The 18,390-nt window shown below is 30.6% G+C and overlaps 4 protein-coding genes across 5 annotated transcripts; 3 read left to right on the top strand and 1 right to left on the bottom strand.

Annotated features, from left to right (window-relative positions):
* The first annotated feature begins 57 nt into the window (after positions 1-57).
* LOC124496119 (uncharacterized) lies at positions 58-2,115 on the top strand. 2 transcript variants are annotated; one of them, XM_047059591.2, is made up of 4 exons: positions 58-202; positions 305-696; positions 755-907; positions 977-2,115. In XM_047059591.2, the coding sequence occupies exons 1-4, from the start codon at positions 178-180 to the stop codon at positions 1,979-1,981; spliced, it is 1,575 nt and encodes a 524-aa protein (XP_046915547.2). In that variant the 5' UTR covers positions 58-177; the 3' UTR covers positions 1,982-2,115. The 2 variants fall into 2 exon arrangements, with proteins under 2 accessions (XP_046915547.2, XP_046915546.2); XM_047059590.2 differs by lacking the exon at positions 58-202 and having other exon boundaries at positions 216-696.
* LOC142597775 (uncharacterized) lies at positions 2,026-3,513 on the bottom strand. Its single transcript, XM_075733792.1, has 3 exons — positions 2,955-3,513; positions 2,194-2,888; positions 2,026-2,125 (listed from the first exon to the last, which is right to left on the bottom strand). The coding sequence occupies exons 1-3, from the start codon at positions 3,496-3,498 to the stop codon at positions 2,060-2,062; spliced, it is 1,305 nt and encodes a 434-aa protein (XP_075589907.1). The 5' UTR covers positions 3,499-3,513; the 3' UTR covers positions 2,026-2,059.
* Positions 3,514-5,047: 1,534 nt separating this feature from the next.
* Positions 5,048-8,693, top strand: LOC142597756 (uncharacterized). The gene has a single exon (XM_075733450.1). The coding sequence runs from the start codon at positions 5,048-5,050 to the stop codon at positions 8,495-8,497; it is 3,450 nt and encodes a 1,149-aa protein (XP_075589565.1). The 3' UTR covers positions 8,498-8,693.
* Positions 8,694-15,721: 7,028 nt separating this feature from the next.
* LOC124495968 (uncharacterized) lies at positions 15,722-17,990 on the top strand. Its single transcript, XM_047059419.2, is given in 4 exon segments — positions 15,722-16,337; positions 16,781-17,405; positions 17,490-17,715; positions 17,717-17,990. Coding segments are annotated over 4 exon segments (1,395 nt in total). The 5' UTR covers positions 15,722-16,000; the 3' UTR covers positions 17,924-17,990.
* The last annotated feature ends 400 nt before the right edge of the window (positions 17,991-18,390 follow it).

The following is an 18,390-nucleotide window of genomic DNA, read 5'->3' as shown; positions in this document are numbered from 1 at the left end:
TCCGGACATTAAAAAAAATGCTTTTTGCAATTAAACATCAACAAATTGAGCAACAAATCAGATGAATTGTCTGATTAATTGTGATAAATGTCATTCAAGGACGATGACTTTGTTCAAAAATTTTAACATGATTGGGATCAAAATTTCAAGGAAAGCCGAACGAAAAAAAAAATAAAAATGTTTTCCTATATCCTGATTATTAGTATGTATATATAAAAAGCTTTAGCTTAAATCGATATTCATCAATCGATAATTATCATAATGAAATTATTATTCATCACGAATTTAATCTTGTTTCATTTAGCCATCATTAATTATGGCCATTGTGACCTGTTTAAATTACCTGGTGTTAAACATATAACACCAGAAAATGTTAAAAAATTGGCAACATTACCAACAAAAATAGCATCAAATAATCTGTTGAATAAATTGAAAAAAATGTCACCATTACGTGAAAAGATAATGAGTTTGATTGAAAAAAATCAAAATGAAGTGGATTCATTGCTAAAACGATCAGGCATACTACCAGATCAAATGTTTTCATCATTATATCCAAATATGAGCCGATTTAAAATTGATCAATTAAAATCCTGTTACAATATGATTATGAATGATGACGATGATGATGATAATGGTGAACAGGAAGAGCATAATATTTTTGAAAATACATTTCTCACAACAGTGAAATCATTCTATGTAAGTAGTGGAAAATTAATTGTAAATTGAAAATCTAATTCATAATATATTACAATAGAGACATTATTCCAACGATCAATTTGAGAGTAAACCATTTCCAGAACGTATAAAAAATCTACTCGATTCAATGCATAGAATTGCCAAACATACTTTGGGTTGTGTAGTGAAACCTGGTGGATTCCAACTTGGACTCACACATCTTTCTGATTGGGTATGTGTGTGTGTAATTTTAATTACATAATTTTCGTTTAAATTTAATTTTTGCAACTTTTTTTCATAGAGTGATGAAGATTTCAATAAAATGCAAGGAGAAAAAATTTCAGAACAAGATGATAATGAAGATCAACATCGTAGAACAACTAATCAAGTGGAAACAACAAACAATTCTGATGAACGAAGCAAGAATTCTTTCATCAATAAATTCAGTGGAGTTAACCGACATCCCAGGCCACAAATGAATCGGCAAGAAATCGCAGACAAGCAGAAGCATCATCAAAAAAACAATTCAAATGATTATCCTGATAGACAGAAATTTGATCGATCTGTAAATGATGGAAATCGATCCAAAAGAGCGGCAGAGGTGCCAAAAAAATGTTTAGTAAAAAATCGTGCAAAATTACCAACAAAATTGGATTGGCGCGAAGCAAATGTTGTGACACCTGTGAAATTTCAAGGTGAATGTGGTAGTTGTTGGGCATTTACCAGTATAGCCAATGTTGAAAGTGCATATCTCATCAATAATAAGACTGGTGAACGACATTTTGATTTAAGTGAACAAGAAATATTAGCCTGTGCTAAACATAATGGCTGTAAAGGAGGTACCGGTGCTGATGCTTATAAATATATGATACGACGTGAAGGTATTTCACGGGAAACATCATTACCATATAAAGCTAAAGATAATGAATGTCCTAAAAGTGAACGATTAAGAAAGGCAGCTACAATCGAAGATTATTGTCTACGTGGAAAATATGTTAAACTGAATGGTCAACAAGAAGAGTTGACGGATGAAGAGATCATGTATATTGTACGAGAATTTGGTCCAATATATACAACCATTCATGTGGATAATTCATTAATGAAACATTATAAAACTGGTGTCTACGACAATGATAGTTGTTCTAAACAAACAAATCATGCAGTTACAATTGTCGGATGGGATGAACATTCCTGGATAATAAAAAATAGTTATGGACGTAATTGGGGTGAGAAAGGATTTTTCCATATGAAACGTGGAAAAAATCTTTGCGGAATCAATACATATGTTATGTATGCTATTGTATAGAATTTTTATTGATAATTTAAGACATGAATCATGACGTTTATCATTATAATCGACAATTTTTATTGAAAAACTATTTTTCTACTGGTAAATATTTTGAAAATTAGACAGAATAAAAATCAAGAAACCAATATAAATGATGACCATCTTTTTTCAAGAAAAATAAAAAAAAAATTAATTTCGTATAATCAACACTAAAATTCATTTTACTTTACCTGTAAAACTATTCTATTGGTTATTGCACCAAATATCGATAAGATTGGTCCATATTTTGGTCCTTGTGTAAGGCGATAATGTAAATCGGATAATTTCATTTTCAATCTTAAACAAATGACATTTCGAATAATGGATACTAAATATTTTTTTGGATGATGAAGGATTTCAGTTTGCATTGCTAATGTTAACTGTGATTGTATCAGAATAAATGAATGAAAACAAAATATGATTGCGATTTCCATTTTTTCAATCCAACTTAAATTTTTTGTACAAAAAACAATCAAAAATAATACATTCATTGGTAATGTAAATGCCAAAAATACTAAAAGTATTTTGCCTAATAATTTTGTGAATATAATCATATAGAATTGACAAATTCGTCCATGTTCAAAATAAAGTGATGATAAAAGATTGAAAGTTCGTGATTTTGAATAGATTGGTAAACGATTTGATAAGTGAATGTGGATACGTTTCAGAAGATTATTCATTGCTTCTAGTTGAATTGAACAAAATGCAATGACGAGCAAAACAATTAATGTCGATATTATCCATATTAGTTGAAAAATGAGAAATCCATTGTGTAAAATGATTGCTATTTCAATCAATAACAATAAATGATAATACCAATGAGTAGGATGGAAAATATCCCAGATTGTATAATAATAGAATATCATTGCTGGCATTGCAAAAAATCCTAAAAAAAAATTTTTAAATAAAAATTAATTTTCACCATCAAAAAATAAATAACAAGAATACTGACCGATGAAAAAATGGAAATAATAAACAATCGTATCCATACAATAAAGTCCAAGCTGTAACATTGATCGACTTTTAATTGATAAATATGGTAATGATCGCAATTTGAATGATGACAATTTTCTTCGATTCAAATGTTTAAGTTGAAGTTTAAATTGAATTTTTGTCATATGCCAACAATAGAATTGTCCAATATGATGTAATGGACTTGAATGATGGAATATCATGTTGTTGTATTGAAATTTTTTAAGATTAATTCGATATGTTTTTTTCACCATTTGTGTTATCATATCTTGTGGATAATAACAATGAGTGATTTGTTTTGTGTTCACGACTACCAAATCATATAAATATTGATAAACAGATGGAGTGGTACGATAGAAAAAAATAAAATATGTTTCAACCATTGCTGTCAATACAATAATGGCCACAATGCATGTATAATGAATATGAAGCTTTGGATTTAAATGATGAAACAATACAGTACATGGATCATAAAGCCAATAATTTAATTCTTGTCTACGATAACTAAATATCGCTAATGACATTCGAAAGATCCAAAAATTGAAAAGAATAATCTCTATCGAATGCATGATTTGATATCCAGGTGTATGATATCGTTCGAAAATTTCTTTTGCATGATTATAACATAGATGACGGATTTTGAAATGCATTTTTTAACGAATTTTGTATCAACAACCATCAATATAAGTCTGACAAAAATTCTAGGTATTAAATACTCTTGGTTCCACAAGATATATGATAAACCAGAATAATGATAAAATGTCTGGAATTAAAATTTTTCTGTACACTGGTGTTGAATTTCTTTCTTGGAATTTTAATATGATGATGTTTTAAGAACATAAAATTTCAATTTTCCCCAGTACAATGAATGAATATATTGATCTTTCTTTTTGGTATGATTATGTAACATTCTGAAGTTTTATTTCTAGTCAACACTCATTTTTCGATTAATTTGACTGGTATTTAAAAAAAATAACGCCCAATTTTTAGCTTAATGTGGTGTTTTTTATACAAAATAGTTCACATTTTAATTATCATTTGTTTTTGGTACATTATTCCTAGGAAAAACATATGAAAATGAAAATAAATATATAGTAGTGATACTAATAACAATAACTAAATAAGAAGAAAAAGAATATCAGAGACGAAAATGGAATGAAATGAATAAAAATTAAACAATCGATATTTAGGTGAAACAATTATAACCATTATTCGAATCAATATTTTCGGGGTTTTAATGATGATCAAAAGAAGAAATAAGAAAAAATAAGTGAAGCAGTCAATTTAAAATATTGAACTGAACTAATAAATTTTATTAACAATCATTTTATATACAGTAAAAAAAATAAGAACATAATATACAAAGTATATAAAACACTAACGTTCAAAACAGTCATCGGGGTGTTGAAAAAATATCGGTCGATAGGTAGCGATAATTAACTAACAAGAAATTGAGTATTGACCGTGATGAAGATGAATAGAGTTTCTTCTTCGTCGTTTATTTTTATGCTGTATTGATTTTTTTTATTATTATGTTTATGATTTATATCGGTAAAGACATCGTATTAATAAATTATATGAAATAAAGTTTTCATTTTGTTGATCAGCGATCGTTTGTTTTTCTTTTGAGCATGTTTTGCTACATTTACGTTATCAGCACCATATGATTGCCTCGCTAAGCAACATATTGGTTTTCGACGAACGAACGAACGAACGAACGACGAACGAACGAACGAACGAACGACAAACGAACGACAAACGTACGAACGAACGAACGAACGAAAGTAACGAACGACGAGAATAACAAACGACGGTAACGACGACGATCTATGACGACGAACGATCAACGACGAATGACGGCGAACGATAACGATAACGATCAAACGAAATTAACGATAGCGAACGAAATTAACGACGACGAACGATAACGACGACGACGACGAATGAACGACGACCACGACGAACGTAAACAACGACGAACGATTCAGCACGAGAACGAATAACGATAATCAACGAGCTACGAAATTAAACGTTCGAATAATCGAAAACCGCAACGACGAAACGAGAACGAAGATGGTTCTTACGAGGGCGGGTACCGAATACGGTGACGATATAAATCCGGAAATGCTGAGGAACGAAGTAAAGGATCTGGTTAAACGGATACGTATAAACAATATATCGATATTTCACCAAGGAGTAAAGGCTGCAATCAAAACGGGAAAATTATTATACGATGAATACTACAAATATAGTAAGTTGATTATCGAGGATGGAAAGTTCACATCCGAAGAAGAGAAACCGTTTGATGAAATGAAATCGATGGTGGATTTAGCGTTTAAATACGCACAAAGTATGGATGTTATCGAACGAAATTCCGAAAGGAATGATTTAACGAAATTTGAACGACAATTAACCGAAGATAAATGTAACGAAATCAGCCGAATCGCTGAACAATATCCATGTATCGCGGATCATGTAATCAAAGTCGTCAATCGATTCCACGAGTTGAATGTAACGAAAAATCGAACGAAAACAATCGAAACGAATCCATCACGAGAGGGCGCTACCCAAAACAATCAATCATACGATACTATCGATGTCACGCCACCTGATGCAACACCAATATTAATGCCACAACCATCGACGTCAAGTAACGAAAACAATCAACCGTTGTATACGATTTATCATCATCAAAAGCAATCGACATCGAATAGCGAAAGTGAACAACAGCAACAATCAACATCGAACGATAATCAAAAACAACAGCAGCCGAATGCACCGTACGTAAATAATCCTCAACCATCGTCATCATCGTATAACAGTTATCAACATCCAAACGTTCCATATTATCATAACGGTCAATATTATTATTACAACGATCAAGCTTATTGGTGGGATTATAATCAATATCAGACGAACTGGTCGGGCGGAGCCAAAGTGGCCGCGAAGAAGCTTGAAAAATTTAACGGTGATCCTTTAGCATATCATACTTTTCGGAAAACGATTCAACATTACGTCGTCGACAATCCACAAATCAGAGGAAATGCTAATAAAATCATGGAAATCATTGATTTGCTGCCGCACAAAGATCGCTACATCATCGAGTGCTTTAATCCAAATACATGCACAATGGTTTCAATAATGGCTGAACTCGACGAACATTATGCCAGTCCCAATCGGATAATTCCCGCGCTAGTGGACCGACTTCGGAAGGCGCCGTTCTTATCATTGCGACCATTAGAACGAGACTGGGAGGCATTAGTGGAAGTTACCATACTGATAAGAAATACATTATCAAGCGCAAATCTCGCTTCAGAAGAGAGATCGTTAGTGGGCGTGCTACTACAGAAAATCGATCGAGCACATTTCATGCATATCGGCGATAAACGTGCTATCACACTGGAGCAAATCTTACAGTACTTTAAAACAGGCCTCGATCGAGAACGAACGGCTATATCGCAGATCGCGTCCAGTGATCTGAATGTAAAATCGACTAATCGACCAAGCATGGTTGCAAATCGAACGACGAATAATGTAATGATGACTACATCGACAAACACGTGCATGTTCGCCGACGGTAATCATAAAACAGAGAATTGTCCATTGACGATACAAGAACGACGACAAATTGCTATCGATAAACGAATGTGTTTCAGGTGTGGTGGTTTCCGACACAACAGTAAAGATTGTGATCGACGATTCAAATGTGACATCTGTAACAAGAATCATATAACGTATTTGTGCAACGATTTGAAACCCAAATCATTTCCACCAACCACGACAAACGAAATTGAATCAACGAATAATGCTAGTAATGATCAAACAGTACCGAAACAAATTGCTGAATCATCGGCGTCAAATGTGAATCAATCATCGAAACAATCCGTAACAAACAATTTGTTGACACAAAACAGCACGAGTCTATACAAGACAACGATGGCTACGATTAACGGACGTAACGTAAGAGTGTTGTTCGACGATGGATCAGGATCATCATTCATTTCACGACGATTAGCCGAATTATGGAAATTGCGAACCGATGAAGTTGAACCGATTTGTATGGAAACGCTAAGTCAATCAACGCCTACTATTACCGGAAGTAAAGTAGTTTCATTATCGATCCCAATCTGTGATGGAAGCAACGAACATTTGAAATTCCGCATCAACGATAAAATAAATACATTACGATTCGATTGTGTAAATCATGAACAACAATTATTGATACGACAACAAAATATTCCGTTTTATGATGAACCAAAGATGGTAGATATTTTGATTGGTCTGGACAACATCAACAAGATACAGTTGGAAGATGAAAAACGATTATCGATCGATCTCGTGGCCAAACGAACAACATTAGGTTGGACAGTGTTTGGATTGTCAAGAAATTTGAACGGAGTATTGTCATCATGCAAGAACATCGGTAACGAAATTGGTCCAGAACACAATGTCGATAAAGAATCCAAACTGATTATGAATAAAGTTATGACAAACTATTGTAAAACTGAAGATGTTAAATACGACGATTCGAGCAAACAATATTCAATCAAAGTACCGTTGATTATCAACGAAAAAATCGATCCAAATGTCAATGAAATTAAAGAAGTGATGAATCATATGTTGATGCAAATGAACGTTGACCGGCGAAAACAGTATCGCTCAATGATGAATGATATGGAAACAAAAGAAGTAATCGAACCGACGAAAATAGCACCGAACATCAGCTATCGTATACCGCATTTTGTGATTAGTCGAGATGATGAAAAACAACCATGGAATAAAGCGATTTTTAAAGAAATCATATTGTGGGATATCGTTCGACCATTATTGAAGTTTTGCATGAAACCAATCGGTATAATCAATGATATACAATCTGTTTTTCATAATATCGAAATCGACAAGGAACATCGGGATTACGTACAGTTTTTGTGGTTGAATCTAGAAGACAATTCGATGTGCTATCGTTTTATCCGTCGGCCATTTAGAATATCGTCTAGCCCGTTTGTTACGATTGGAATTGCCGTAAACGTATCGGATGACGAAATAATATCACTAATTTATGGAAAATCAAACTTAATCCAACGAAAAATTGTTATTGGTGAATTAATCGCATTATCATATGGAGCTATTAGAGCCAAATCGATTGAAGGAATGATTCGACCTAAACATCTTATATTGTATTCCAATGTGACGAACAATGTAAAACGTTCTGAACGCAATATCAACCAATTTCAGTGTCCTGTGGCTGTACGTCTGTATACCATCAAATCGAAAGTAACCGATATCGACCTGAAAAGAAAATGTTATAACGAATGGCTTCAACAAATTGATGTGCCCCCAGATCCGTGGAAGCGAAGTATCAATGAGGAGATGAGCAATCGAATTCCAATGTTAATGACAAAAATAATGTTTCGAATTAAGTCAATGAATGACAGATGTCGTCAATGGAGAACCAAGCCCGTGTCTGTGAATTTTGATAATTGGCTATCTTGGAAATCGCCAAAAAACGGGGAGGAATGTTGAAAAAATATCGGTCGATAGGTGGCGATAATTAACTAACAAGAAATTGAGTATTGACCGTGATGAAGATGAATAGAGTTTCTTCTTCGTCGTTTATTTTTATGCTGTATTGATTTTTCTTTATTATTATGTTTATGATTTATATCGGTAAAGACATCGTATTAATAAATTATATGAAATAAAGTTTTCATTTTGTTGATCAGCGATCGTTTGTTTTTCTTTTGAGCATGTTTTGCTACAGGGGAAAACAATTACACAAAATACTACCCTGTTTCATGATGACTTACAAAAACAAAGATTATTTCTGAAAAACAAAACATGGGCTTTGATTGAACCACCATCTGATACATGTGTGATATGGGTAAAATGGGTTTATACAATAAATGAAGATGGTCGATATCGAGCAAGAGGCTTTGAACAAAATGATAAATCATCATAAGATTGTTATTCTCCGATTGTTGATCATTTCAAGAGGCGTTTCACAATTAATCACCGTTTCTCGGTCCATGGAATTTAATGAAGACTTGATGAGGCTTTTGAGGTGCTATTGATACCAATTTTTTTTTTTTTTTTTTTTTGATAAACCATCCTTTGGCTTGTAATCGAATTTTGGATCGATGTAGTCCTCGCACTCCATATCGATTGAGCACTCTTTGATTGATTCATACCAGTAGTGATATGGCACTTAATCCAAAGATAGAAATTGAACATTTTTTGGATTTAGTTGTGTCATCGTTGATTACTGTTGAGAGATGAGAAACATGAACACAGAAGCACAAATTATCACACCGAAAAACAACATTTGTAAGATAATTCAGAAAATTCAATATTTCTCGCATTGGTTTCATTGAATTATAGCCATCCAATAATGCCCGAGATTCAGCTTCACAACTTAAAGTAGTAGACAATTTTGATTGTCGGTTACATTTTCACATTAAAGTTGACTTACCACAGCATATAATGATACCGGAAGTTGAATATCTAGTATTACCTTGTCCAAAACTATCATCGGTATATATACTATCGTCGTAGAATCCAGTAACAAGACTCTTGTTAATTGTAAACGGTAAATACCGTAGAATATTTTTACCAAAAAAAAACACAAGTATAAAAAATCAGTTTTCTACTGAAGCACAAAATGCGATGGTGCTGATAACGTGTTGGAGAAAAAACTCTATTTTTAATGATCATCATAGAACAAACCATCAGCACAACATATTTTATACTCATGTAAAACTATTTTTACTATTTTAACACTATAAGGTTACTAAACGTCCGGATTTTCAGCAATCAAGGGTAACGTTCTTTATGAACGTGTCGATTGAGCAAGAGAATGAAACGGATGGCGTGCTTGTTGTTGTCCGGATTGTTATATTAAAGCATGGCATGTAGATCACATATAAAATGTGGTAATTGTGATGGTCGTCATCATAAATCAGTATGTGTTCAGATTACCAATTCTCTGCTTATGAATATTCCATCAGATTCATTGAATAAATTTAAACTAATACGCCCAGTTCATTAAATGTGTTATTTTTATTAATGAATTTTCTGTTATTGCGATTTATGACAAAGCTATACTGGTGTTAAAAACAAAGGATTAACACGAAATAACCAAATTTTTTAATAAGAATAAAATAAAAGAAATCTGAGCTATGACTCAACAAGAATTGTGCTTAAATACATAAACAATAATTCAATAAATATAATAATTCAATTCACAACAACTGGACAAAGGCAAAACTGACATTTTAAAATTGATAAAGTTATATTTAATTTATTGTATTAATAAACCGAAAAAAAATAAAAGTAAGAAATGAAATACAAGTAATACAGAAAATTAAAAAAATATAATCTAATCTTTCTTTTTTCTTTTCAAATCTTCAATGGACAGTTGAATAATCGATTTTTTCTTCAACGTGTTGCTGTTGCATATGTATTGATATAAGTTATTCATAATTGAAAAAAGTTTCAATATAGAATCGCACATGCACCAATTCTTGAAACCAAAACGAATTGGTTTGTTTGGAATGAATTTTTTAGAATGCTCTTTCATCTACTTTAGAATTATTTAATGATTCTATTTTAAAATTTGAAGGCGATGAAATTACTACTATTGAAGAATATTATTCCGTATATTGTGACTTGGAATACAAAATTGATTCTCGTTTGAATGACAAATTTTTACCTGAAAAATGTCAATTTTTGTTTAATTTTTTTTGGAAATTTGCTTGAAGAAAAAGAAGAAGTAAAAAATAATTTTCAAGACTTTCATTATCACTTTTTTATTTAATGTAATAATTCATTTATATATATATACAATGTATGTTATATTCATAAACAACGTATGCTTTCACATTTCTATTAAACAAATAAATTGTTAAAAGATAAAATCTATGAAACTTAATTATTATATATATCGACAATTTTTATGGTCTAAAAAACTATACTTCTACTGGAAAATATTTTGAAAATTAGACAGAATAAAAGATAAATAACCAATATAAATGCTGACCATCTTTTTTCGAGAAAAATTAAAAAAAAAAATTAATTTGGTATAATCAACACTAAAATTCATTTTACTTTACCTCTAAAACTATTCTATTGGTTATTGCACCAAATAACGATATGATTGGTCCATATTTTGGTCCTTCTGTAAGGCGATAATGTAAATCGGATAGTTTCATTTTTAATCTTAAACGAGTGACATTTTGAATAATGGATACTAAATATTTTTCTGGACGATGAATGACTTCAGTTTGCATTGCTAATGATAATTGTGATTGTATTAGAATAAATGAATGAAAACAAAATATGGCGATGATTTGCATTTTTTCAATCCAACTTAAATTTTTTGTACAAAAAACAATCAAAAATAATACATTCATTGGTAATGTAAATGACAAGAATATAAAAATCATTTTGCCATATAATTTTGTGAATATTATCATATAGAACTGACAGATTTTTCCATGTTCAAGATAAAGTGATGATAAAAGATTTAAAGTTTGTGATTTTAAACGATTTGATGATTGAATGTGAATACATTTTAAAAGATTATTAATTGTTTCAAGTTGAATTGAACAAAATGAAATGATGACCAAAATATTTAATGTCGATATTATACATATTAGTTGAAAAGTAAGAAATGTATCATATAAAATGATTGCTATTTCAACCAATAACAATAAATGATGATACCAATGAGTAAGATGAAAAATATTCCATATTGTATAATAATAGAATATCAATGCTATTACCAAAAAAAATCCTACAAAAATTTTTTTGAAAAATAAAAATTTATCATCATCAAAGAATACTGACCGATAAGAAAATGGAAATAATATACAATCGTATCCATACAATAAAGTCCAAGCTGTAACATTGAGCGACTATTAATTGATAAATATGGTAATGATTTCAATTTGAATGATGATAATTTTCTTCGATTCAAATGTTTAAGTTGAAGTTTAAATTGAATTTTTGTCATATGCCAACAATAGAATTGTCCAATATGATGTAATGGACTTGTATGACTGAATATCATGTTGTTGCATTGAAATATTTTAAGATTAATTCGATATGTTTTTTCCACCATTTGTGTTATCATATCTTGTGGATAATAACAATGAGTGATTTGTTTTGTATTCACAACTACCAAATCATATAAATATTGATAAACAGATGGATTGGTACGATAGAAGAAAATAAAGTATGTTTCAATTATTGTCGTCAACAGAATAAAGGCCAAAATACATGTATAATGAATATGAAGATTTGGGTTTAAATAATGAAACAATACAGTACATGGATCATAAAGCCAATAATTTAATTCTTGTCTACGATAACTAAATATCGCTAATGACATTCGAATGAGCCAGAAATTAGTGATAGTAATCTCTATTGAATGCTTGATTCGATATCCAGTTGTATGATATTGCTCGAAAATTTCTTTTGCATGGTTATAACATAGATGACGGATTTTGAGATACATTTTTTCACAAATTTCGTATTAACAATCATCAATATGTCTGGCAAAAATTCTAGACATTAAATCCTCTAGGTTCCACAAGATAAACCAGAATGATGATAAAATGTTTGGAATAAAAATTTTTCTGTACTCCTGTATGAATTTGTTCAATATTTTTTCTGAAATTTTAATATGTTTATGATGTTTAAAGAACATAAAATTTCAATTTTCCCAAGTATAATGAATAAATATATTGATTTCTTTTTGGTATGATTATGTAACATTCTGAATTTTTATTTCTAGTCAACACTCATTTTTCGATTAATTTGACAGGTATTTTAAAAATAATAATCAATTTCTAGCCTAATGTGGTGTTTTTTTTTTGCATACAAAATAGATCACTTTTTAATTATCAAATGTTTTTTTACATTATTTCCTGGAAAAAAATGTGAACATTAAAATAAACACGGAAACAATTTCATGGGTGATATTAATAACAATAACCGAATAGGAAGAAAAAAAATATCAAAGATGAAAATGAAATGGAATGATTAAAAATTAAACAATCGATATTTAGAAAGAAACAATTATAACCATTATTCGAATCAATAATTTCGGAGTGATCGGCAGTAATTTTTTTAAAGTTTTAATCAGTTGAATACGATCAGTAGCTAGGAAAATTATCAATAAAAAAATTTCAATTTCATGATTCGAATCTGTCACGCTAGATGGCATTAAGATTTCATGAAGAAAAAAAATTTTCAATTTTTTCCCACAAAAAAACAAATCAAATCAATTGAAAAATAAAAATTGGCCATCCAAACAGGCCATGTAGATATAATCTTCATTCTAGCCATATAAATACATACATATAGAACATCTGCACACATAGATGCAGATCAGGTCATAAAAAATATATATAAGGGATGGATCATATTGATAAAGCAAAAAAAAAAAAAAAACAAAACAAAATGGTTCAGATGTTCACCAATGCTGTATATATAAATAAGTCACGATTTTTATTCACATTTTTTTTACAACTAACTACCGTTGCTTGTTAATGAAAAAAGAAAAAAATCCAGATGCTTCGGTCGATACGAATATTGGATTGAAATTTGCACAACCACACACTCAGAGAGATAATAAATTCTACCATTCTCTGGAATAAACAAGGTCCATGAAGATTGTTTCCTTCCTTCCGTAAAATAATTGTCAGTAGCAAAAAATTATACAATCGTGCCATTCATAATTGATCACATTGTCTTGTGTTTTTTTTTTTTTTTTTGCCAAAGTAATAATGAACCAACGTGACGTAAAATAATGGTTCATGTTTGGATCAATATGTCCAGACTTTGATCATATCATATCGATGATGATCATCATATTTATAAATGAAAAACCATATGGCCATCATTTTTTTGGGTTTATTATCTTACTAGACCAGGTGTGTGCATATATTGAGTTCTTATGAAAAAAAATTCGTGTATGATATGTGTGTGATGACGATGTCACGCGTCTGGTCTGATTTTTTTCTTTCATCATCTACCTTTAGGCCATATTTATTTGCAATCTGTTCCAGTATTATTCTGATAGTTGTGATTCATAAATTCATTTTCAAATGATTCATGGATGTAAATAAAAAAAAAAATAAGAAAAAAAACCATGTGTGTATGCGTGTAGTACAGTAGGATCTATGATCTTTGAATCTGGTCATCATCATCATCATCATCAATTAACCAACATTCAATTGAATGTCAGATCTTAAACAAAAAACCAGTATGCTAATCAATTAAAGCTAGTCATATGATGGAAAAAAAATCAGTTCATAGATATTCAAGATTAACATTGATAAACGATCGATCAATCAAAACACTCAAGGTGGTTTTCGTATAGAAAACATCATCATCATCGATATAGAATCTAATGAACCAGTAGGAAGAAAAAAAAGACCTAGCAATAACTGAATACAATCAAAACTAAACTTGGAACAAGAGTAGAAAAAAAAATACTTTGAAATCCCAATCATCATTGAGATCAAAAAAAAAAAAAAAAAATTTGCATAATATGCAGCCATCAATTTTTTTTCTTCTGGCTCATCATTAAAAAAAAATACAATGTCATTTCATTTACACAATTCATTTTTTTTTTGCACAGTTTGAATTCATTTCGTTTCTACAATGAATATGATGGCCGAATGAAACCAAAAAAAAAAAAAAAAATGAAAAACAATCACCTGCAGAGTGTGACCCGAGAAAACTAGAAAAAAAATATAAAATTCCAAAAATTGATGGATCAATTCAGTGGAATTATAGAACTTAGAACATTAGAACATTTGTCCAATTCGAAACATATTTACATTATGTTATTGGCAATAAGTTTTCAATAAAAAAAAATTTTTTTTTTCATTTTCTCCTTGTTTTTCATTGATGTTTGGACGGAAATGAATACTACTTTGATATAATATTTTGATTGACGGATTATGATTTCGGCATATGCCAAAGAGTGAATAAAATCCCCAAAAATGTATGTTTAGACAAATAATTTCTTGCTATCAATTATGAATGAATGAATAAATGAATTCAATGATAATCAATTTGACAATCAATCAAACAACATCGGGATTTTTGTTTTCAATGTCCATATTTAATCTCAGATAACGGAAAAATCCAAAAAGAAAAAAAATCGGAAATCGAAATAGATTTTTTATAATGTCAACTTTTTCTACAACGTAAGCTTTAATCGCTGTTCATTTTTTTTTCTAATGATCATGGTCAAAAATTTCCAAAATGCAAATTCCTAGTTGGAATATTTGGTTCAATCAACAAGTGATATTGAATATTGAATAACAGAAGCAAAAACATCCATCTATTTGGATTTATTTATGGGCGAAACAATGGGCGTTCGAATATTTTGTACATTAGCCACAGCCCCATTGATGCGTAAAATAGTAGTTGAATTATGAATGTGGAAAAAAAACCAGAGGTGGAGCCTGTAACTGTTGCTTTCGGTTAGTTTGGTACATTTGTTTTTTTTTTGTCCCTTTTTATCATCATCATCATGATCATCAGCAGCAGTACCATAGTATCTATTCATTCATTGGTTGAATGTGAATAGTGGGAAAAAAAATTCATTTTCAACAACAACGAACGAATGAAAAAAAAAATCCAAACTAATGCAGAAGCTATAGCACTTTCAATATAAAGCAAACAGTGAAATGGTGATGGCGTTGGCCAATGTTCACAGTAGCTATTCACGCACATTGAAGCCAAGAATACATCATACATGCATACACACACACACACACAAAGACTAGTTTTCAAACCCAAATAAGTAGTGCAACAAGTTGATGGCCAATCTTCAGTAGCGATCGTGACTTTGTACCATCCAGAACAAGCACCTAATAGTAATATATACCCTACAGCTAATATATTCACCATTACCTTTGTGTTTTAACTTTGAATTCGTAAAAAAAACTTTAATTTTTTTTTTGCAAACAACTTGTGACTTTGAAAAACAATAAATAAACAAAAAGAAAAATGATCAACGATACAAACATAATGGATCGATCAATGATCAATATGAAAAATCATCAAATATCATCGTCATCGTCATCAACATCACAATCATCTTCATTGGCAAATATGATTCTATTACAACATTATCTTTTGGCACAACGACAACAGCAACAATCGATTGATAAATTATTATCACATCCAATTCAACATCAACAACAAAGTGTTGAAATTTTAAATCATCTTCATCCACAACAATCGACGAATCTATATTCATCATTATTGATGGCTTCATTCAATAATCATAATCATAATCATCATCAAAATCACCATCATGACCATCATAATCATGAAACAAATCGTAAGTGTAAAAAAAAAATTTGTTTAAAATCAAAATCCAACAAGGAACCCGGACCTTATTGGGCTAGGCCAAATAGGATTAGGTGTGGACATTGATACAGTAGCTAAGATATCCACCAACAGTTATAATGTTCATCATTATTGGATGATCAATGATTGTTATTTATTTACAACACACACACACACACACATATATATTCAAGGATAATTCACAAAGGTGTGGCATCTGTTACAACATTTTTTTCTGAATTAAAAAAAATAACACTTGAATCAATTTTGTCGATGACCTTTGACATATAATTATGTGTGTGTGTGTGTGTATGTTTGTATCCGTGTTTTATTAAATTTTTTCATTACAAATATTTCAAAACAAGAATCGATTAAAATAACCATTGGTTTGTTTGTTTGTTTTATTTTTATTTTTATTTTGAAATCACAAAATAGAATGCCAATCCCATCATTTGGTTGCTTCAATGAATCCATTTACATCATCATATCCACATATGATGACGGCTGCTGCCATGTTCAATCATCATCATCACCATAAACAATCATTGATGGAGACAACATCATCGAATTTATTATTGACACCTCCACATACTCCTGGAGCAAGTTCAATGGAAAATGGTTCATCATCATCATCATCCGTGTCTGCAATGTCACCACCACCTTTAAATTTGACAAAAATTAAACAAAATCCTGATAAACAATCACAACTGCATACTGAACCAATGAAAAAACGAAAATTTGATTTTGCTAATCTAGCAAAATCGGCTACCGAGCCCGATAATGATGATGATGTTCTTTATTCGAAAATTAATACAAATCAACAGATTAAAAATCAGATTTGCGATCAATTTACGGGAGATAATGGTGAAAGAAAAATAGCAAATAACAGTAATGGTGGTAAACGTAAAAAGAAAAAATTCATCTGTCGATTCTGTCAAAGACAATTCACTAAATCTTATAATCTATTGATACATGAACGAACACATACAGATGAACGGCCATTTAATTGTGACATTTGTGGTAAAGCATTTCGACGACAAGATCATTTACGTGATCATCGGTAAGTGTTTGATTGTTTTAATCAATAAAATAACTGTGCTAAAAACAAATTTTTATTTTTGTTGTTGTTGTAATCATCACATAGATTTATTCATTCAAAAGAAAAACCATTCAAATGTACTGAATGTGGTAAAGGATTCTGTCAATCACGTACATTGGCTGTACATAAAATTTTACATAAAGAAATGTCACCACATAAATGTCATTTATGTGGACGTGGATTTAATCAACGATCAAATTTAAAAACACATCTACTAACACATACAGATATTAAACCATTTAATTGCGATAAATGTGGTAAAGAATTTCGTCCGTAACTGTGATCTTAGACGACATATGCTCATACATTCTATGTCGAATACGATTCAATGTCAACAATTGTTGTTGGATGGCCAAAAATCATTGATCAAAACAACAACAACAACAGGAACAACAACTACGTCTAATCAATCACAATCGCAACCATCAACAATTCATCAATATAATTCAATTGAGTCACTTGTTGCACGTAATTATTGATGTGGAAAATTGAAAATTTTAAAATTTTCAAAAATATCGTTTCGTTTATCGTGTATAAAATTTTTTTTTATTTTCGTTATGTACATGCTTGTCTTTTTTTTGTAACAAAACCAAAACAAATTTCAAATAAAAAACTAATAAATAAAGTCAAATATTTTTACACCAATAAATAAATTTGTCTGGTCACAGGTCAGGTCTGTTTGTGTGTGTGTGTGTGTGTGACACACTTTTTTTTAATTTCTGTTCAATGCAGCTGCAAATCACCTTTTCTAGTTGGCTGATAGATAGGAAAATAGATCAATGATTTTTTACGATGTAGAGATGAGAATTTGAAATTTTTAGAAATCAAATGGCAAATGTTCAGATGTCTGGTCAAGTCTGGTGAATCAAAAAAAAAAAAAAAAATTTGTACCTTAGCCACGTGGTAGAATTTTTTTCATGCCTAAAAAGTTTATAACGTCTCTGAT

The sequence above is a fragment of the Dermatophagoides farinae genome, chromosome 8, assembly GCF_024713945.1.
Source record: "Dermatophagoides farinae isolate YC_2012a chromosome 8, ASM2471394v1, whole genome shotgun sequence".
Classification (NCBI taxonomy): Eukaryota; Metazoa; Arthropoda; class Arachnida; order Sarcoptiformes; family Pyroglyphidae; genus Dermatophagoides; species Dermatophagoides farinae.
The sequence above is the reverse complement of the archived record's forward strand: the minus strand, read 5'-3'. Positions and strand labels throughout refer to the sequence as shown.

What these genes read in the sequence shown, in the direction of transcription:
- LOC124496119 (XM_047059590.2), top strand. Translation starts at nt 262, where the DNA reads ATGAAATTATTATTCATCACGAATTTAATCTTGTTTCATTTAGCCATC. An exon ending in CAACAGTGAAATCATTCTAT is followed by an intron (nt 697 to 754) that starts GTAAGTAGTGGA and finishes ATATTACAATAG; the next exon opens with AGACATTATTCCAACGATCA. An exon ending in TCACACATCTTTCTGATTGG is followed by an intron (nt 908 to 976) that starts GTATGTGTGTGT and finishes TTTTTTTCATAG; the next exon opens with AGTGATGAAGATTTCAATAA.
- LOC142597775 (XM_075733792.1), bottom strand. Translation starts at nt 3,498, where the DNA reads ATGTCATTAGCGATATTTAGTTATCGTAGACAAGAATTAAATTATTGG. An exon ending in TTATTTCCATTTTTTCATCG is followed by an intron (nt 2,889 to 2,954) that starts GTCAGTATTCTT and finishes ATTTTTTTTTAG; the next exon opens with GATTTTTTGCAATGCCAGCA. An exon ending in CCAATAGAATAGTTTTACAG is followed by an intron (nt 2,126 to 2,193) that starts GTAAAGTAAAAT and finishes TCTTGAAAAAAG; the next exon opens with ATGGTCATCATTTATATTGG.
- LOC142597756 (XM_075733450.1), top strand. Translation starts at nt 5,048, where the DNA reads ATGGTTCTTACGAGGGCGGGTACCGAATACGGTGACGATATAAATCCG.